This window comes from Choristoneura fumiferana, chromosome 6 (genome assembly GCF_025370935.1).
Source record: "Choristoneura fumiferana chromosome 6, NRCan_CFum_1, whole genome shotgun sequence".
In the NCBI taxonomy this organism is placed as follows: Eukaryota; Metazoa; Arthropoda; class Insecta; order Lepidoptera; family Tortricidae; genus Choristoneura; species Choristoneura fumiferana.
The window spans coordinates 2,693,424-2,711,995 of NC_133477.1; the positions used below are offsets into that span (position 1 = coordinate 2,693,424).

Below are 18,572 nucleotides of genomic sequence, written 5' to 3' on the forward strand. Positions count from 1 at the left end.
GGATTCAAAATCAACACCTCACAACAAAAAACAACTTTGCTCTCTTGTTGCACAAATAACTATTGTTTTGCCAAACGAACGATATTTCGATCATCTCGACGAGATGACTTTCTTTGTCTAGGTAGACGCGGAACATTTGAAGTAGTTCGATACGTTAGCAAAATGCTTTATGGCGTGGAAACCATAGTTTTTGAACATTGCAGATGATCGCTATGTGTTTATACGACCAATTCTTGTCGCGAAGTTTTAGTATTACTTTTCTTGTAGATTTATCACAACTTTTATTTTCCCCGTTGTTTTTAATGAAGCAATCGCCTTTAAGACTTTTACGGCACTAAATGGCGCCAAAATTATTCAAATAATAACCTAAAACCACAAAGCGGCGGCCGTTCTCTATTTAAATTTGAAAAAAAATAACTATTCAGCGTTCTTAATTATATGACCAGCCAGTAAGTAGTAATACTAGGTTTAGATGTAATATATAAAATTTATCTATTTATTTTTTAGCCAATTATATGTATAAATGAATTTACCGCTAGTAAGGAAAAGTTTAACGATACGAAGAGAAAGTACAAAAATATACATACAGTAGTACCTAACACTTGTCAGTTTGAAAAATCTTCTCTATAAAAAATCGTTTCTTAATTATATGACCACAACTGTATTAGCGGCCATAGTTATACATAATATGTAAAATTTCAACTGTCTGACTATCACGGTTCATGAGATCAGCCTGGTGACGGACGGACGAACAGCGAAGTCTTAGTAATACAGATTCCGTTTTTACTCTTTGGTTACGGAACCCTAAAAAGCTTTTTTTGAAGTAGGTGGAGTTCTTCGTACGCAAATATCTCACTGTTCCCGTGTAACTTCTACGAGTATAGTAAAACTTTGTCAACGACGGCGTCATCAAAATTAGTGAAATCATGCCCTTACTTCATCTTACACTTATTCAATTGTTGTTATTATACATTAACAGCCTTTATTTTTCTTGATGATCTAGATTGAGCCATATTAGTCTCAACCTAGAAGCAATATTAATTACCTTAACAACGCATTTATTTTACTGAAGTGACGTCTATTAAGGCAACACACACAGAAAGCGTGCGCGGGTCGGGTCGTGTCCGCCGCGTGAGCCGCGCGGTTCGTTGTATTCACACAGAGAGCGGGTCGGACCGCGACGGCCCGCAGCGGCTATCAATGTTGCCAGTTTAGTGACTTAGTCCCTAAAGTGACGACTTTTGCTTAAATCTTAGCGACCGCAAAAAAGTTTTGACGAATAAAATGGTTTATCTGGCGACTTTGGAGTACAAATTAAAACAGTTCTAGAACCAATAATAGATACGATATTTTGTCAACTCGACACAGAATTATACAGTGCCGTGAGATATATGTGGAAAACGACAAACGCACTTGCGCACCAAGGTCAAACTTCATTTACTAACTTAATTAAATCCAATTATGCGATGGATGAAATTTTAAAAGTGGCTGATTTTTTTTATCGACAGGAATAAGCTTATACTAGTCAATGGAAAAAAATATCAGATTTTTCTGTTGTACCAATTAATTAAAAAAATAAAATACTTAGATTTTATTCTCGCCAAATGAACTAGTTACTGCGCATGAATACGGTGTTTAGGGTTCCGTAGCCAAAATGGCAAAAACGGAACCCTTATAGTTTAGCCATGTCGGTCTGTCTGTCTGTCCGTCGCGGCTTTGCTCAGGGACTATCAATGCTAGAAAGCTGTAATTTCGCACGGATATATATGAAAACTATCCCGACAAAATGGTACAATGGAAAATTAAAAAAAAAATAGTTTTTGGTACCACTCATAGACGTAAAGTAGGTTTTTTTTTCTCATCCAACCCTATAGTGTGGGGTCTTTTAAAATAAAACCATTAGGGGGTTACTGAGACGATTTTCGATTCACTGATTTGTTTGCGAAATATTCAACTTTAAAGTACAAATTTTCATTAAAATCGAGTTTTAGGGGTTTTTAACTTAAGCTTAGGGATAAACTTTTTGAGAGTTGGTAACTCTGCGCTCGGCCCGCGCTCTGTTTGTGACGACGGGCGACGGGCCCGGCCGCGCACGACCCGTCCCGCGCCCGACCCGCGCCCGCGTTCTGTGTGAAGGCGTCCATATACCGTCATGCAAATACGCCCGTCGCGGGCACGCGCACGACCCGCGCCCGCTCTCTGTGTGTGTTGCCCTTTAGACACTATTGACAAAAATAATTGACTGACGAGACGCCTGTAGGACTCTACGGGATTATAACCATTTTACTGACAATACGTCTATTAGATCCATCAATAGTGATGGATACTAACTCTAGAAATAAGCCTGTCTACTAACAAAATGAGTCACAGTTACTTGAAATAAAGATTATTATTATTATTATTATTATCACTCATTACTGATCTTACGTCTCGCAGACACCTAACAGCTCTAACTCGGCTCGGCACCTACAGTCGTCGTGGCGGCTGATGTTGTTTAACGGGTAGAGGAGGTAGCCCTATGAAGGTACTGAGAGAGACAGAACGATGGGACGCGAAACAGAAAAATGGCAACGGTACTAGGATTTGGCGGTGTCTGGCAGACGTAATGTCAGTGGCAGAGGTAAATATCCTGTTATACACAAAGGACCAAAGCTCAGCTAGGCACAATCGGCTGAGTAAACTATTCAAAAATTATTGCCGAGTCTTGTCTAAAAAAGCAAAAGAGATCAGCTAGGCTGATTGAACCTTACAATTTTCAAGACAATTTAATCTACTTATTCAATTCAATTTGTAGAAATAAAACCAGCCAAGAGCGTTTCGGATACGCCCAAAATAGAGTTCCGTAGCCATTACGAAAAAAATAAGTAATATTTTTCTAAGGATTTCGTATTTTATACAGAATCTTCCAAGTTTAGGTATATTAAATATATTGACCCGGATAACTCACGTCTTAAATCGAGTTTAGCTCGATATGTTTCGGGCTAATCCGTAGCCCTTCGTCTTCGGAGCAACGCCTGCGCGTGTTGCAGCAGCCGCTGAGTTGCGTTGCTCCGAAGACGAAGGGCTACGGATTAGCCCGAAACATGTCGAGCTAAACTCGATTTAAGACGTGAGTTACCCGGGTCAAATATTTTAATATGAGTGGGTCTCACGGTAGTTTAGGTAGTTGACAATAAATAAATAAATAAATAAATTTTATACCTTAGGCTGCTCCTTACTCTTAAACTACTAATACTTCTCAAGCAAACTTAGCCGTTATTGTTGTTTCCCTTGAAAGTTTGATATACTTACTACAATTCTGAATTTTTTCAAAATTTTCCACCAGCCGGTTTAGATTTTAGAGGGGGGGCGGGGAAGTCGTTTTAATGAAAATTTGCTCTTTAAAGTTAAATATTTTGCAAACAAATCACTGAATCGAAAAATCGTTTTGCAACCCCCTAATGATTTTAAAAGACCTATCCAACGATACCCCACACTACAACGTTGGATGAGAGAAAAAAATCAACCCCACTTTACGTCTACGGGAGGTACACAAAAAAAATTGTTTTGTGCTATTTTGTCGGCATAGTTTACATACATATATATGCAAAATTACAACTTTCTAGCATTGATGTCCCTGAGCAAAGCCGCGGAGGAACGGACAGACAGACAGACAGACATGGCGAAACTACAAGGTTTCCTTTTGCCATTTTGGCTCCGGAACCCTAAAAAATATAGCACCATCGAAACTATCGAAGATTCTGCCAATGTCCAGGCTGAAAAAGACACTCGGTTGGCCGTTGTACGGTAGCATTTTCCTCTAAATTTTTAACATATTATCAACTCTATGTAGAGCAGCATTTACAATTTCTCTATCAAACATCAGAAAATTAGAAGTAAACTCCGCAACTAAGTTTTCGTTACAATTTGAAGCTAATTAACATGGGTAAAAAACTATGACCAAATTCTATGATCGTCTTTTAAAAAACAAGACATACAGAGTCTTTGAATACTTTATCTATAACATTATCAAGAACAACAGAACTAACTGAACTACGATTATATTTTGAGATTCTAGAAATTGATATGCCTAGTTTAAAACGCATTTCATTTCGTTTATAAATAACACGACACAAAATAACTGCTATGAAACTAAGTAGCTTCATTTGTAGTATCTCTATGTCGTTTGTAGTAGCGGAAATTCGTTTATGTAGGTTTATTTCGTTTGCAGTAGCTTTTTTACGTTTGTAGTAGCTTGATTTTGTTTGTAGTAGCAGTAATTTCGTTTGTAGTAACTAAGTATCGTTTGTAGTAGCTTCATTTACGTTTGTAGTAACTTGATTTTGTGTAGTAGCAGTAATTTCGTTTGTAGTAACGAATATCGTTTGTAGTAGCTTTCTTTACGTTTGTAGTAACTTGATTTAGTTTGTAGTAGCAGTCATTCGTTTGTAACGTAATTTCGTTTGTGTAGTTTATTTACGTTTGTAGTAACTTAATTTTGTTTGTAGTAGCAGTAATTTCGTTTGTAGTAACTACATATCGTTTGTAGTAGCATTCATTACGTTTGTAGTAGCTTGATTTGTTTGTAGTAACGTAATTTCGTTATAGTAGTTAATTTACGTTTGTAGTAACTTGATTTTGTTTGTAGTAGCAGTAATTTCGGTTGTAGTAACTAAATATCGTTTGTAGTAGCTTCATTTACGTTTGTAGTAACTTGATTTTGTTTGTAGTAGCAGTAATTTCGTTGTAGTAACTAAATATCGTTTGTAGTAGCTTCATTTACGTTTGTAGTAACTTGATTTGTAGTAGCAGTAATTCGTTTGTAGTAACTAAATATCGTTTGTAGTAGCTTCATTTACGTTTGTAGTAACTTGATTTGTTTGTAGTAGCAGTAATTTCGTTTGTAGTAACTAAATATCGTTTGTAAGCTTCATTTACGTTTGTAGTAACTTGATGTTGTAGTAGCAGTAATTTCGTTTGTAGTAACTAAATATCGTTTGTAGTAGCCATTTACGTTTGTAGTAACTGATTTTGTTTGTAGTAGCAGAATTTATTTCGTTGTAGTAACTAATATCGTTTGTAGTAGCTTCATTTACGTTGTAGTAACTTATTGTTTGTAGTAGCAGTAATTTCGTTTGTAGTAACTAAATATCGTTTGTAGTAGCAGTAATTTCGTTTGTAGTAACTAAATATCGTTTGTAGTAGCTTTATTTACGTTTGTAGTAACTTGATTTTGTTTGTAGTAGCAGTAATTTCGTTTGTAGTAACTAAATATCGTTTGTAGTAGCTTGATTTCGTTTGTAGTAACTTGATTTTGTTTGTAGTAGCAGTAATTTCGTTTGTAGTAACTAAATATCGTTTGTAGTAGCTTCATTACGTTTGTAGCAACTTGATTTTGTTTGTAGTAGCAGTAATTTCGTTTGTAGTAACGAAATATCGTTTGTAGTAGCAGTAATTTCGTTTGTAGTAACTAAATATCGTTTGTAGTAGCTTCATTTACGTTTGTAGTAACTTGATTTTGTTTGTAGTAGCAGTAATTTCGTTTGTAGTAACTAAATATCGTTTGTAGTAGCTTCATTTACGTTTGTAGTAGCAGTAATTTCGTTTGTAGTAACGAAATATCGTTTGTAGTAGCTTTCTTTACGTTGTAGTAACTTGATTTAGTTTGTAGTAGCAGTCATTTCGTTTGTAGTAACGAAATTTCGTTTGTCGTAGTTTATTTACGTTTGTAGTAACTTGATTTTGTTTGTAGTAGCAGTAATTTCGTTTGTAGTAACTACATATCGTTTGTAGTAGCATTCATTACGTTTGTAGTAGCTATGTTGTTGTAGTAACGTAATTTCGTTAGTAGTAGTTATTTACGTTTGTAGTAACTTGATTTGTTTGTAGTAGCAGTTATTTCGTTTGTAGTTACTAAATATCGTTGTGTAGTAGCAGTAATTTCGTTTGTAGTAACTAAATATCGTTGTAGTAGCTTTATATACGTTTGTAGTAACTTGATTTTGTTTGTAGTAGCATAATTTCGTTTGTAGTAACTAAATATCGTTTGTAGTAGCTTCATTTACGTTTGTAGTAACTTGATTTGTTTTTAGTACAGTAATTTCGTTTGTAGTAACGAAATATCGTTTGTAGTAGCTTTATTTACGTTTGTAGTAACTTTCTTTACGTTTGTAGTACTTTATTTTGTTTGTAGTAACTAATATCGTTTGTAGTAGCTTCATTTACGTTTGTAGTAACTTGATTTTGTTTGTAGTAGCAGTAATTTCGTTTGTAGTAACTAAATATCGTTTGTAGTAGCAGTAATTTCGTTTGTAGTAACTAAATATCGTTTGTAGTAGCTTTATTTACGTTTGTAGTAACTTGATTTTGTTGTAGTAGCAGTAATTTCGTTGTAGTAACTAAATATCGTAATATCGTTTGTAGTAGCTTTATTTACGTTTGTAGTAACTTGATTTTGTTTGTAGTAGCAGTAATTTCGTTTGTAGTAACTAAATATCGTTTGTAGTAGCTTTCTTTACGTTTGTAGTAGCTTCATTTTGTCTGTAGTAGCAGAAATTTCGTTTGTAGTAGCTTTCTTTACGTTTATAGTAACTTGATTTTGTTTGTAGTAGCAGTAATTTCGTTTGTAGTAACTAAATATCGTTTGTATTAGCTTTTTTTACGTTTGTAGTAGTTTGATTTTGTCTGTACTAGCAGTCATTTCGTTTGTAGTAACTAAATATCGTTTGTAGTTGCTTTCTTTACGTTAGTAGTAACTTAATTTAGTTTGTACTGGCAGTCATTTCGTTTGTAGTAACGTAATTTCGTTTGTAGTAACTAGATATCGTTTGTAGTAGCTTTCTTTACGTTTGTAGTAACTTTATTTTGTTTGTAGTAGCAGTAATATCGTTTGTAGTAGCTTTCTTTACGTTTGTAGTAGCTTGATTTGTTTGTAGTAACGTAATTTCGTTTGTAGTAGTTTATTTACGTTTGTAGTAACTTGATTTGTTTGTAGTAGCAGTAATTTCGTTTGTAGAGACTAAATATCGTTTGTAGTAGCTATCTTTACGTTTGTAGTAGCTTGATTTTGTCTGTAGTAGCATTAATTTCGTTTCTAGTAACTAAATATCGTTTGTAGTAGCTTTCTTTACGTTTGTAGTAACTTGATTTTGTTTGTAGTAGCAGTCATTTCGTTTGTAGTAACGTAATTTCGTTTGTAGTATTTTATTTGCGTTTGTAGTAACTTGATTTTGTTTGTCGTAGCAGAAATTTCGTTTGTAGTAACTAAATATCGTTTGTAGTAGCTTGATTTACGTTTGTAGTAATTTGATTTTGTTTGTGGTAGCAGTAATTTCGTTTGTAGTTACTAAATATCGTTTGTAGTAGCTTTCTTTACGATTGTAGTAGCTTGATTTTATTTGTTATAACGTAATTTCTTTTGTAGTAGTTTATTTACGTTTGTAGTAGCTTGATTTTATTTGTTATAACGTAATTTCTTTTGTAGTAGTTTATTTACGTTTGTAGTAACTTGATTTTGTCTGTAGTAGCAGTAATTTCGTTTGTTGTAGCTTTCTTAACGTTTGTAGTAGCTTGATTTTGTTTGTAGTAACGTAATTATGTTTGTAGTAGTTTATTGACGTTTGTAGTAACTTGATTTTGTTTGTAGTAGCAGTAATTTCGTTTGTAGTAACTAGATATCGTTTGTAGTAGCTTTCTTTACGTTTGTTGTAACGTAATTTCTTTTGTAGTAGTTTATTTATGTTTGTGGTAACTTGATTATGTTTGTAGTAGCAGTAATTTCGTTTGTAGTAACGAAATATCGTTGGCAGTAGCTTCCTTTACGTTTGTAGTAGCTTCAATTTGTTTGTAGTAGCAGTTATTTCGTTTGTAGTAACGTCAAACTTGATTTTGTTTGTAGTAGCAGTCATTTCGTTTGTAGTAACCTAATTTCGTATTTTTTTTATGTTTGTAGTAGCAGTCATTTCATTTGTAGTAGCGTAATTTTGTTTGTAGTAGTATATTTACGTTTGTGGTAACTTGATTTTGTTTGTACTAGCAGTCATTTCGTTTGTAGTAGTTTATTCACGTTTGTAGTAACTTCATTTCCCAGTAACATAAATACACGACTACAAACGATATTAGGTTACTAAAAAGTAATAACGTTATTTTGTTTGTAGTGACAATCATTACGTTTGTAGTGTCTTTATTTCATTTGTACTAAACGTTCATTTCGTTTGTACTTACTTTATTTTGTTTGTAGTAGCACTAATTTAGACCATATTAACTTTATTACTTTTTTAGCTGTGCTAACGGCGTTTGTAGTAACTTTATTTTGTTTGTAATAGTGGTTATTACCTTTGTTGTGACCTTTTTTAGTTTGTAGCAGTGGTAATTTTGTTTATAGTGTTAGAATTATTACGATTGTATGCCAAATTTTCTAGTATAGCATAATGCAAATGATTCGATTCAAGAATCAAACTACTAAACTTTAGGGCCACTTCAAACTCCTCGTATTCTTTTTTAGAGCTTCTGCAAACGAAAAAATTGATACTACAATCAACTACAAACCGGAATGATAGTGTAGAAACAAAAAAAAATTTTTTTGAATTTTTTTTTTTTCAAAGTGCTCTAATTTTTTTTTAGAGTTACTACAAACGAAATCATTGTTACTACAATCAACTACATACCGAAATCTATGAGAATCATGAAAGAACAATGAGATTTTCCAAAGTCGGGTGCTACAAGTATAGGTGCAAAGTTTACTTGAGAGAAAAAATTTTTTTTTTTTTACTACAAACGAAATGTTTTCTACTACAATCAACTACAAACGATTCTCTTTCAGAATCAATGACTCAATTTGAGGGTCGATGAAATGGGGGGATGAGTTTTTTTCAAAGTCCTGTAATTTTTTTTAGAGCTACTACAAACGAAAAAAATTGTATTACAATCAACTACATACCAAAATCTATAAGAATAAAATAAAAAAAAAATGTTTTTCAAATGTCGGGTGCTAACTTCACACAGCCTACGTGGCGATAGCAGTTTGGATCCCGTTGCGATTTTTAACCCGTTTCGACCTACACCTACATTTGGTTATCATCATCATCATCAGCCGGAAGACGTCCACTGCTAAACAAAGGTCTCCTCCTTAGAACGCCACAATGAACGACAACTCGCCACTTGCATCCACCGGATTCCCGCAACTCTCACGATGTCGTCAGTCCACCAGGTGGGAGGCCTGTCAACGCTTCGTCTTCCGGTTCGTGGTCGCCACTCGAGGAATTTTCTCCCCCAACGGTTATTTGTTTTTCGAGCGATGTAGCCCGCCCATTGCCACTTTAACTTGCATATTTTTCCAGCTATGTCGGTGACTTAGTTCTTCGACGAATTTCCATATTCCGGATTCTATCGCGCAAAGAAACTCGAAGCATAGCTATCTACATAGCTCGTTGCATGACTTTGAGCCTCTCTAAAAGGCCAACAGTCAAGGACCACGTCCCAGCGCCATAAGTCAGCACTGGCAACACACACTGGTCGAAGTCTCCAGTCTTCAGGCACTGCGTAATATTGGACGAGAAGATATTACGAAGTTTCCCGATGGGTAGCGCATTCGAGTTGGATTCTTCGGGCGAACTCTTTGTCGAAGTGGGACCTACCCAATTGGACAACTTGCCCAGGGTAAACATAGTGGTCAACAAATTCGAGTGTATCGTTCCCAACGATAACCGGCACGGGTGCGACATGGACATTTGACATGATTTTAGTCTTGTCCATGTTCATTATAACACTGATAGATTTTGCATGGCAAGCAGCTGTTAACTTCACTTTGCCAACTCAACAAAATCAAATTTGACACATTACAGAAAACTTATTTTTACACGACTAAAATCTTATTTTTTATTTTGCGTCTTCGATGGAATTAAAATTGCGTCAACTATATATCTATCAAAAAAACTTTATCGTAAGTATGCAGATGTGGATTGGACTCGCTTGAATTAGACGTAAGAAGGTTCAAGGTATCCAGGAAACGTCAGAATGGACGGTGTTCACGCACTCATCCCTTCTCGATCCTATTTTAGTTCATAGCTCCACGGCAAGTCTAGCAACAACTAATAATGGACCATCAAGATAACCTAGACTAGACAGCAAAAGGCACTATCCGAATCCAGACTGCCCAAGAAATTATGTAAAATATCCCAAACGTCACCGCCCGTGATACATACGATTATGTTTTCAAATTACATAAAACCACACGACATAAACAATCAGTTATACTAGTCAACAAGTATAAATAAATTAAGATTAGTTTTTGGAATCTTTTTGTATTTTCTATTTCAATTCCAAATTTTTTGTTACTTTTACGTTCATCCCGTAAAACCCATATCGAAAATACAAACTGAAATATAGATGCATAGAAAAACCAGAAAAATAAGACCAGCGCTGGGAATCGAACCTCCTCGATATGCATAAATAAAGATCACGCATTTTTTTTTGTTGTGCCCCGCACGGTTTTTTAATTGATTACGGATATGCCCAATGCCTTGCAGGCCCTCAGTGTAAAGCTGCATTCACATTTATCCGTCGTGTTGTGTAGTGACGCATCAGAACGGTATCGGTTTCATACATTTTATATGGTTGCGTTCACATAATGTATTGAGAGAGAGACAGAGAGCATCACAACACAACACGACAGATAAATATGAATACGGCTTTACACTGAGGACCCAGCTCCTCAACCGCAACACTAAGCGAGTAGGAAATCCAAGGGAGAACCCTTTGCCCAGTAAATAAAAATAAAAAAGTGATGAGAAAATGTGAGGTGAATCGCCTTTTGTTTAGCTAACATTTGCTCCTTGACGTTTTGAGTGTGGTCATTCCCAAAAAACCTCTGTGAAAGGAAAATGCTTATAGGTCTAGAGCAGCGTTTCTTAACCTTTTTCAGTCCGCGGGCCCCTAGACAATCAAGCATGATTTTAAAAGACCCCTTAATAAAAAACAGGAATAAATTTAGGTGAATTTTTATCAATTCAAATGTCTATAGATAAGACGGCGGACCCCCATACACATACTCGTGGAACCCCCAGGGGTCCGCGGACCACAGGTTAAGAAACGCTGGTCTAGAGCGTGTATACTATGTTATTGTGTGTCTATTATCACTTAAGGCATAAGGCATGAGCGATCTAAAACTACTACAGCTTCTACTATTGTAACAATTCTCCAACATTCGTATAACTGCACGAGCGACGGCGGAACCCGCCTATAATATGGCCATGTATGTCGAGTTGCATGCAAGGGCATTTAGGACTTGTCCTAGATTGGTCTAGAATAACCTGTAGTCCTTTGCAAACAAAGCGTATCTGCCACGCTAATATACGAGTACTTGTGCAAATTTGGGTTAAGTCTACATTACCTATTAGTTAAGTACCAAAATATGTATAGCTGACGCCCAAAAAAATATAATTATACATGCGAAAGATTGTGACTGTGTGCGTACGTGTATTTGCTACTTCTTCACGTAAAAACGAGTGCGGGGCTACTACGAAATTCAAAAATCGAAGTTCGTGTCGTTCGGTCCCTCTGACACTTGTACTATTTAATACGAGAGTGAGAGAGACGGTACGATACGAACTTCGATTTTCGAATTTTGGGGTAGGCCCTCTGGATGATTTTCGTCCAGCTATCTACATTCCAAATACGTCTGGAATAACACATAGGCTACTTTTTATCCCGATATTCCCACGGCATCGGAATAAAATACTAAACATTACAACCACTTTACATTGGTATCTTTATAGTAAAGTATATATCGTCACTACTTTAAAAAAAACTCGTAGCTCAAAATAGATAATTTTTCTGAGTGAACTTTATAGACATTACATCAAGGTTCAATTTTGTTGACATATGGATTTTAGATACGAGATTTTTTCAAAGTAGTGACGATATTTATAGGTGTCGTTAGGAGGTTTTTATTGTCCTTCCATCTGAACTAAATTTTTGTAGCAATGGCAAATATCATAAATAATTTAAATAACAATGCATTTAGCACAAGGACAAGGACTTTAATTCATAAGCCACCATGGAACCATTTCACAGTAAACGTCATAGTGACATCACATTAATTAACAAGAAAAATCGTAATGACTTTCCCTTTGAAAAGGTTCTCCATGATGGCTCATTAAGTAAAGTCCTTGACCGTACTTAAACTAAACTCAGAAAAAGTAGATACCACACATGAAATAAATTATGATAATCAAAAATGATGATATCCGCAGTAGAACTAAGGTTACCGACATAGCCCGAAGAATTGCGAAACTGAAGTGGCAATGGGCGCAGCACATTGCTCGCAGGACTGATGGCCGATGGGGTCAAAGGTTCTCGAATGGCGTCCGCGGACCGGGAGACGAACTGTCGGTAGGCCTTCAACAAGATGGAGCGACGACCTGGTTAAGATCGCGGGATCGCGGTGGATGCGGAAAGCACAAGACCGGTCTGAGTGGAGAGCCTTGGGGGAGGCCTATGTCCAGCAGTGGACGTCTTTCGGCTGACATGATGATGATTATGACACATGAAATATCATAAAACTTCCATCCATCCAATTAATGCATTAATTATGCGGGCAGGAAAACATAATTAATTACAGAAAATAACAAGAACATTTCATAAGCAGTTTATTTTTATACCTCAGGAAGTAGACAGATTTATTTAATTGGGTCGTAGACTCAAGGTAATGGACCGAATTGATAACCTCCTTTTTTTGAAGTCGGTTAAACAACCAGTTTATTTGATTAAGGTATTTAAATGGGTAGTATTACTATTGCAAACTAACATCCTCGACAGGACAGGAACTCGTATCATAGTCACCCATCAGCGTATTTTTTATGATAAAAAAACAGTGATTCCAAATAAGCAGTCATATTTTTCCCAACAGTAAACAAAGGGTACTTATGGAGCCAAAGTCACAAGGAGCCTCATAAAATGTTGTGTAAGATCTAGATCTGTTGTTGTGTAGGATCTGCCTGTCCAAGAAGGAATTCATAACAAGTAAATGATGTAACTATAAATATAAAGTTTAGCATGAAGTAAACATAACATAGAATAAAAACCCCTCGGCTTAATAAACTAAAGATAAACAAAAGGACGCCAAGATAACAACTTGGTCATTTACTCGCATTACTCGACACAGAAACAACAACTAAAACTGTTTTGATTATTCTTATCACTGACCAAGGTGATTTTATTCGCGTACTTTGGCTACCATTGATAACGGAGAGAGATAGACGTATCGCGCAGGAAAGAGACCACGTGGAACGGTTTTGTTTACTTTTATTGTTTACACGCCATCTCGCTTGCGCGGCCGCGGTACGTGCTGTTCTAAAAGGGCGTAGGTGCAAAGTAGTTTGGTTGTACTCGAGTCTGTTTAGATAAAAGGTGAGGCCACATGCAGTCGCTCGTCGCTCGTTCGCAGCAATAAATCTGGTCACGTGACCCAATTATGAACGTGATTTTGAATTTCCCGCGCCTCAAAAAAGTAGCGTCAAGTCGCCGCGTCGAGCAGCAGCGACAAGATGGCTGCTTGCAGGAATGATCTTGGTCTTGGAAGCTGATTTATTGAGCAGTCGTGGCAGTGGTACAAATAAAAGAAATTGGAGTGAATGAAAAAAAATAGCAGTGTTTTTGCCGAAATTGAAGGTTTTTTTTCCAACGATAAAGCTCAACATTTTTCAGCTTTATCGCTATACGTCACGTGACCAGCTTTGACGTTGAAAACGAGCGTCGAGCGATTTGCATGTGGCCGCGCCTTTAGCGTCGTGATAAAGCCATGGTTTGCGCGGGAGTGGCAAGTGACCCCGACGACGTAGGTGCACGATGTGGCCACGTGGTTTTTTCGTGAACTGCATGTAGGTATTGGGAGAGTTAGAGGTTTCCCTTTTACATAACTTCGAATGTGTTTACGAGATTTAATAGAATGATACTGGTTTAATATTTTAATGCACATGTTGTGTCATGTCAATGACATACATATGTATAATTCGTATTAAAGATAAGCTTTACAAAATATGTACTATCTGCATTGACATGTATTTTTACAAGTATTTTTTTACTAAACAAACAATAAACATGGCAAGAGGTCAGGACCAGCTTATTGAATAGACACATGCCAAGTTATAGTATACTTTTATCCCTTACCTACATATCGTCACTACTTTGAAAAAATCTCGTATCTAAAATCAATATGTAAACAAAATTGAACCTTGACGTAATGTTCATAAGGTCCACTCAGAAAAATTATCTACTTTGAGATACGAGTTTTTTTTAAAGTAGTGACGATATAGTATTAATGATTTTCTTAAGTTAAAAGCGAGACAACTAGAGATGTGCGAGTCGGACCTTTCCTTTCAACTGCACATTCCATACCACAGTAATAACATTGCCATTATTAAGTTTGAGCAAAAATCCTACAAAAAGGCCTTATACATGTGCACCCATTAATTTTAAACTTTATTTTCCCATACAAAATGTTCATGGGTTTCGTAACTGTCAAACATTTAATGTTCATCCGGTCGATATGGAAAACTCTCCCCTCAAATTAAAGAATGTATTTAAATAAAGGTTTCAAATCGACAATATATATCCACAATATTCGGATAATGTCATATTTTAGATTTTAAAATGTAGAATACAATGTCAGTAATGGAAAAGGATTGATATAAATATTGGTTGTCAAATATTTATGGCTGATGGTTGGTTTACGTTGGTTGTTGGTTTGGAAACGCAATTGGATCCGCTAGATGGCGCTGTTGTTGGTATGTTGACATAATTTTAATGTAGTCTTTTTCCGGCAGTACTATGTCTGCCAGGTCCACTATTTATATATATTAAGGCCTAAACACCTGTACAAAATTGGAGTCATAAAATTGTGACTCCAATTTACCAGTTAAAATTTTAGGAAATTACATGGCTCATGTGGAAATATCAATAGCCCAATGTTTTATTTAATAGAGACATGTCTGTGCCACTGGGCACCCCTGCTCGACCTATAAGTAATAACAACTTTTTAATTACTAAAGTTACTGTACTGTTTGCACACATTGGCTGAATAGCACAAGCCACATTTTGAAAGTTTAAAATTTTGTATTTTTGTCTATTCTAATTAGAAAAAAAAGTAATCTATGTTTGTTAATTCATAAATAAAATATTCTTTAGAGGTACTGAACCAATGTAAATATAGTAAATTGTACGACTAGTGTATAAACCGCATTATTTTATTTGAGACATTTATATCCACCCAAACCACAGGAAAGGGTTGTTTGTTAGTTAAGTTGAGGGTAAAATAAATGGCAAAATGAGTTTTATGAACAAAATGTCTATGTATAGACAATTAGTAATTTAGTGTTCCATAATGGCATAGTAATGCCCATGCATAAAACATCAGAAGATTAGTGATTTACTATTATGTTTACCTACAGACAGATAAACTGCTAGTAGGAAAACTTTACAAGTAAACAATGTGAACCAATAAATAGTCAATAATTGCACTAGAACAGTTGAATGAACTATGATAAGATAGCATGGCGGTTTGTGAATTTGTATCTACTTAATTAAATGGATTAATCAGTTAATATAAATAAATATATCTTAAGTAAGGCAAAAGACGTAAACAAAACAATTATTGGCTTTGGCTTGTCTGATACTGTGATTTCAATCAGACTTCCGTCAGAAAATGAGGTTACAGTATTTGTAAATTAATTGTAATTTAAGTCTTAATTTCTGGTGTAATCCTGAAAAGGTAGTATCAAAACTTAAATCATATTATTCATGAGGAATGCAGCTAAATAACAATAAACTTTATATTTCTCCTCAATGTTCCTAATTTGAAATATTATACTTTTTTTTTATTTATTGAAGCATTGGCAACACGGCCATATTGAAATATTCTACTCTCCACGAAATTATAAAGTGACAGATGTAAAAAAAAGTTAAACTGCCAGTCATTAAGATTAATAAATAGGCAATTTGATCTTGGGTCCAAAATGCTTTTGCCCACTTACCTACTCTCTGCAAGTCAAAAAAAGGGTTAATGGTACAGACAGAATTTGTAAATAAACCACACACCAACACCTACTTGTACAGTCATCAATTGCGACGAGTCATAGCGAATTGCAAATGCTATTTTGACAAGTGTTCTAATTTTAAGTTGAATTAACCTCCTATATCAAAACTGCCTGCATTCCATTAATGTCAACATGTAAGAGTAAAGAGATATCAAGCTACCATGTGTCAGAAAGGGACAGCGCTCTGCATTGGCATAAGTTATTTGATAGGTGCTCTAGTAATTACAATATGGCACACAGTCATGTTATTATTAATTGTTTACTACAGACAACATTCATAATAGATGAAATAGTAATGTGTAATGTTTATTTGATTGCTACTGTACCCAGGTAGCACTTACATTAACAGCAATCATGACTTGCCACTCAGTATAAGTTTACTACATGGAATTTCAATATAAGACCATGTGTTGCATCATCCTCTCAAATAAAATAAATTGATTCATGAATTGAATTGTTTCCAGATCACACAAACAAACCATGGTGGTCAATGTAGTATTAGTCAAAGGTCATTGCATCAAGGTTGAAATGCAATAACATTTTTTTTTAATTGAGCTAGTGGGTAGACATAAACAAATATGTTTGTTTACAAACATAAGGCCAATGTGTACGTGTAAATAAAGCTTGTCGGGTGGCGGCTGGCAGCGCGGCGCGGGTCGGCGCCCCGCGAGCTGCCGCGGCCGCTAACTCACCTCTTGGGCAGCTGCATCGGCGGCGAGCCCTTCCGCTGGAACACGCCGTCCACCAACACGCCATTTTTACTGTTGCACGTCAAGTAGAACTCCGGCTGGTCGTAAAACAACTCCAAATGCCGTCGCGAAATGAAACTAGAATGTCCCATGTTAACGTCCACTTCGCCCCGACTCGAGTTGCGCCCGATTACGACACGCTTCTGCCGGATGAGGTACTCGAAGTCGCGGCCGTCGAGCCGCGCGATGGCCACCGGAGCCGGCTCCTGGGCCCACTGCACCTTCGACGGAGACGGAGGCGACTTGAGCGAGAGCAGCGCCCACGCGTCGCTCTCCGAGCTCCGCGAGAACTGAGTCTGGGCCATGTCAGCCGCGCGCGATTATCACCAGCACTTCGGTCCGCACGCGGGGCGCGCTCTGCCGCCGTCGGCACGAGGGCACATCACAAGTTCACACGCGCTGGGTCCGCTGCTCCGCGACCCGGATGTCCGGAACCTACCGACTGCGAGCCCGCTCTACGATTTGAGGTTACTGACGAGACGCACATGCGCAAAGTTTCGACTTGTGCGGTAAACAAGAATTATATAAACCACCACACCACCACGTGATACTGTATACATATACCTAGTCGAGAACTGCGGATCGATACTATTCCGTTTGGCGACTCCAAGTATGATCGAAATATTGACCGTACTGTTGTTGCACAACCAATTTTTCGTAATTGGACCGAAATTAGACACTAAAGTAAACACGAGGCGAGAACAAAAATAACCAAAAACGTCAGTTTGGGATACGCAGTTTATAAGATCGTTGCGCCATCTGCAAGGAACACAACAAACAACAAAGCTTGTTTTCGTTACACGCAGACAATATTCACGCTTTTGGTGAGACCTAGGCAATTTGATTGTTCCGTTTTAATGCAAGGTGCAAATTTCATTTATAGTTTTAGTAAATTGTAATATTTAAATAAATTTCACTTTTTTTTACGTCATGGAATTTATGTTTGGTATTTTTTTCAAAAAACAAGACTTACTATTATTACGTAAAATGCAACAACAATAATGCTGCCATTCCCAAAAAAATCGATCAATGATGGCACTGCAATGCAATGATTGTTTGGCAATCATCTGTGGTAAGGTGCCGACTTGGTGCCGAGCCGGCATACTATTTATAACCCGACGCCACACCACGCTGGCACACGCCACCCAACGCGTGTCAGCAGGCTACTCCGAAACTCGAAACTCGAAGTTCGTGTCATGCGGTCCCTCTGACACTTATACTATTTAATAAGAGAGCGAGAGGGACCACACGACACTTCGAGTTTCGGAGTAGCCCTGCTGGACCTTCTGGGCTACAACGAAAATCGAAACTCGAAGTACGTATCATACCGTCCCTCTCGCTCTCGTATTAAATAGTATAGTGTCAGAGGGACCGCACGGCACGAACTTCGAGTTTCGAGTTTCGTAGTAGCCCTGCTGGCGCTTTACATACTACGAAATGCAAAATTCGAACTTCGTATCTTACCGTCCCGCTGACGCTTATAATTAAACGAGAGAGAGAAGGAACGACATGAACTTCGATTTTTGAATTTCGTACATTACATTACTAACCCTGCGCTCTACTAATCAGTCCCATTCATGTCCCATAAAGTCCCATTTTATTATGTAATGGTAGGGTGCGATAGATACATGCATTGGACGACGTGACGTAGCGTCGCGTTTTAATAGTATGTTTCCGCCTTAAATGATTTTAGGGTGAGATAGTAAAGGTAGAAAAACACTAGAACTTTCATCAGTAGTTAAATCCTAGAAAT

General features: G+C 36.7%; 1 protein-coding gene across 1 annotated transcript in view; it reads right to left on the reverse strand.

Annotated features, from left to right (window-relative positions):
• FoxK (forkhead box K) overlaps nt 1-17,639 on the reverse strand; it is an 84,900-nt gene extending 67,261 nt beyond the window's left edge. Inside the window, exon 1 of the mRNA XM_074088855.1 lies at nt 16,763-17,639. Coding sequence (XP_073944956.1) covers nt 16,763-17,124 — 362 coding nt within the window. The 5' untranslated portion in view covers nt 17,125-17,639. The remainder of the gene's footprint in view (nt 1-16,762) is intronic.
• Between the last annotated feature and the right edge of the window lie 933 nt (nt 17,640-18,572).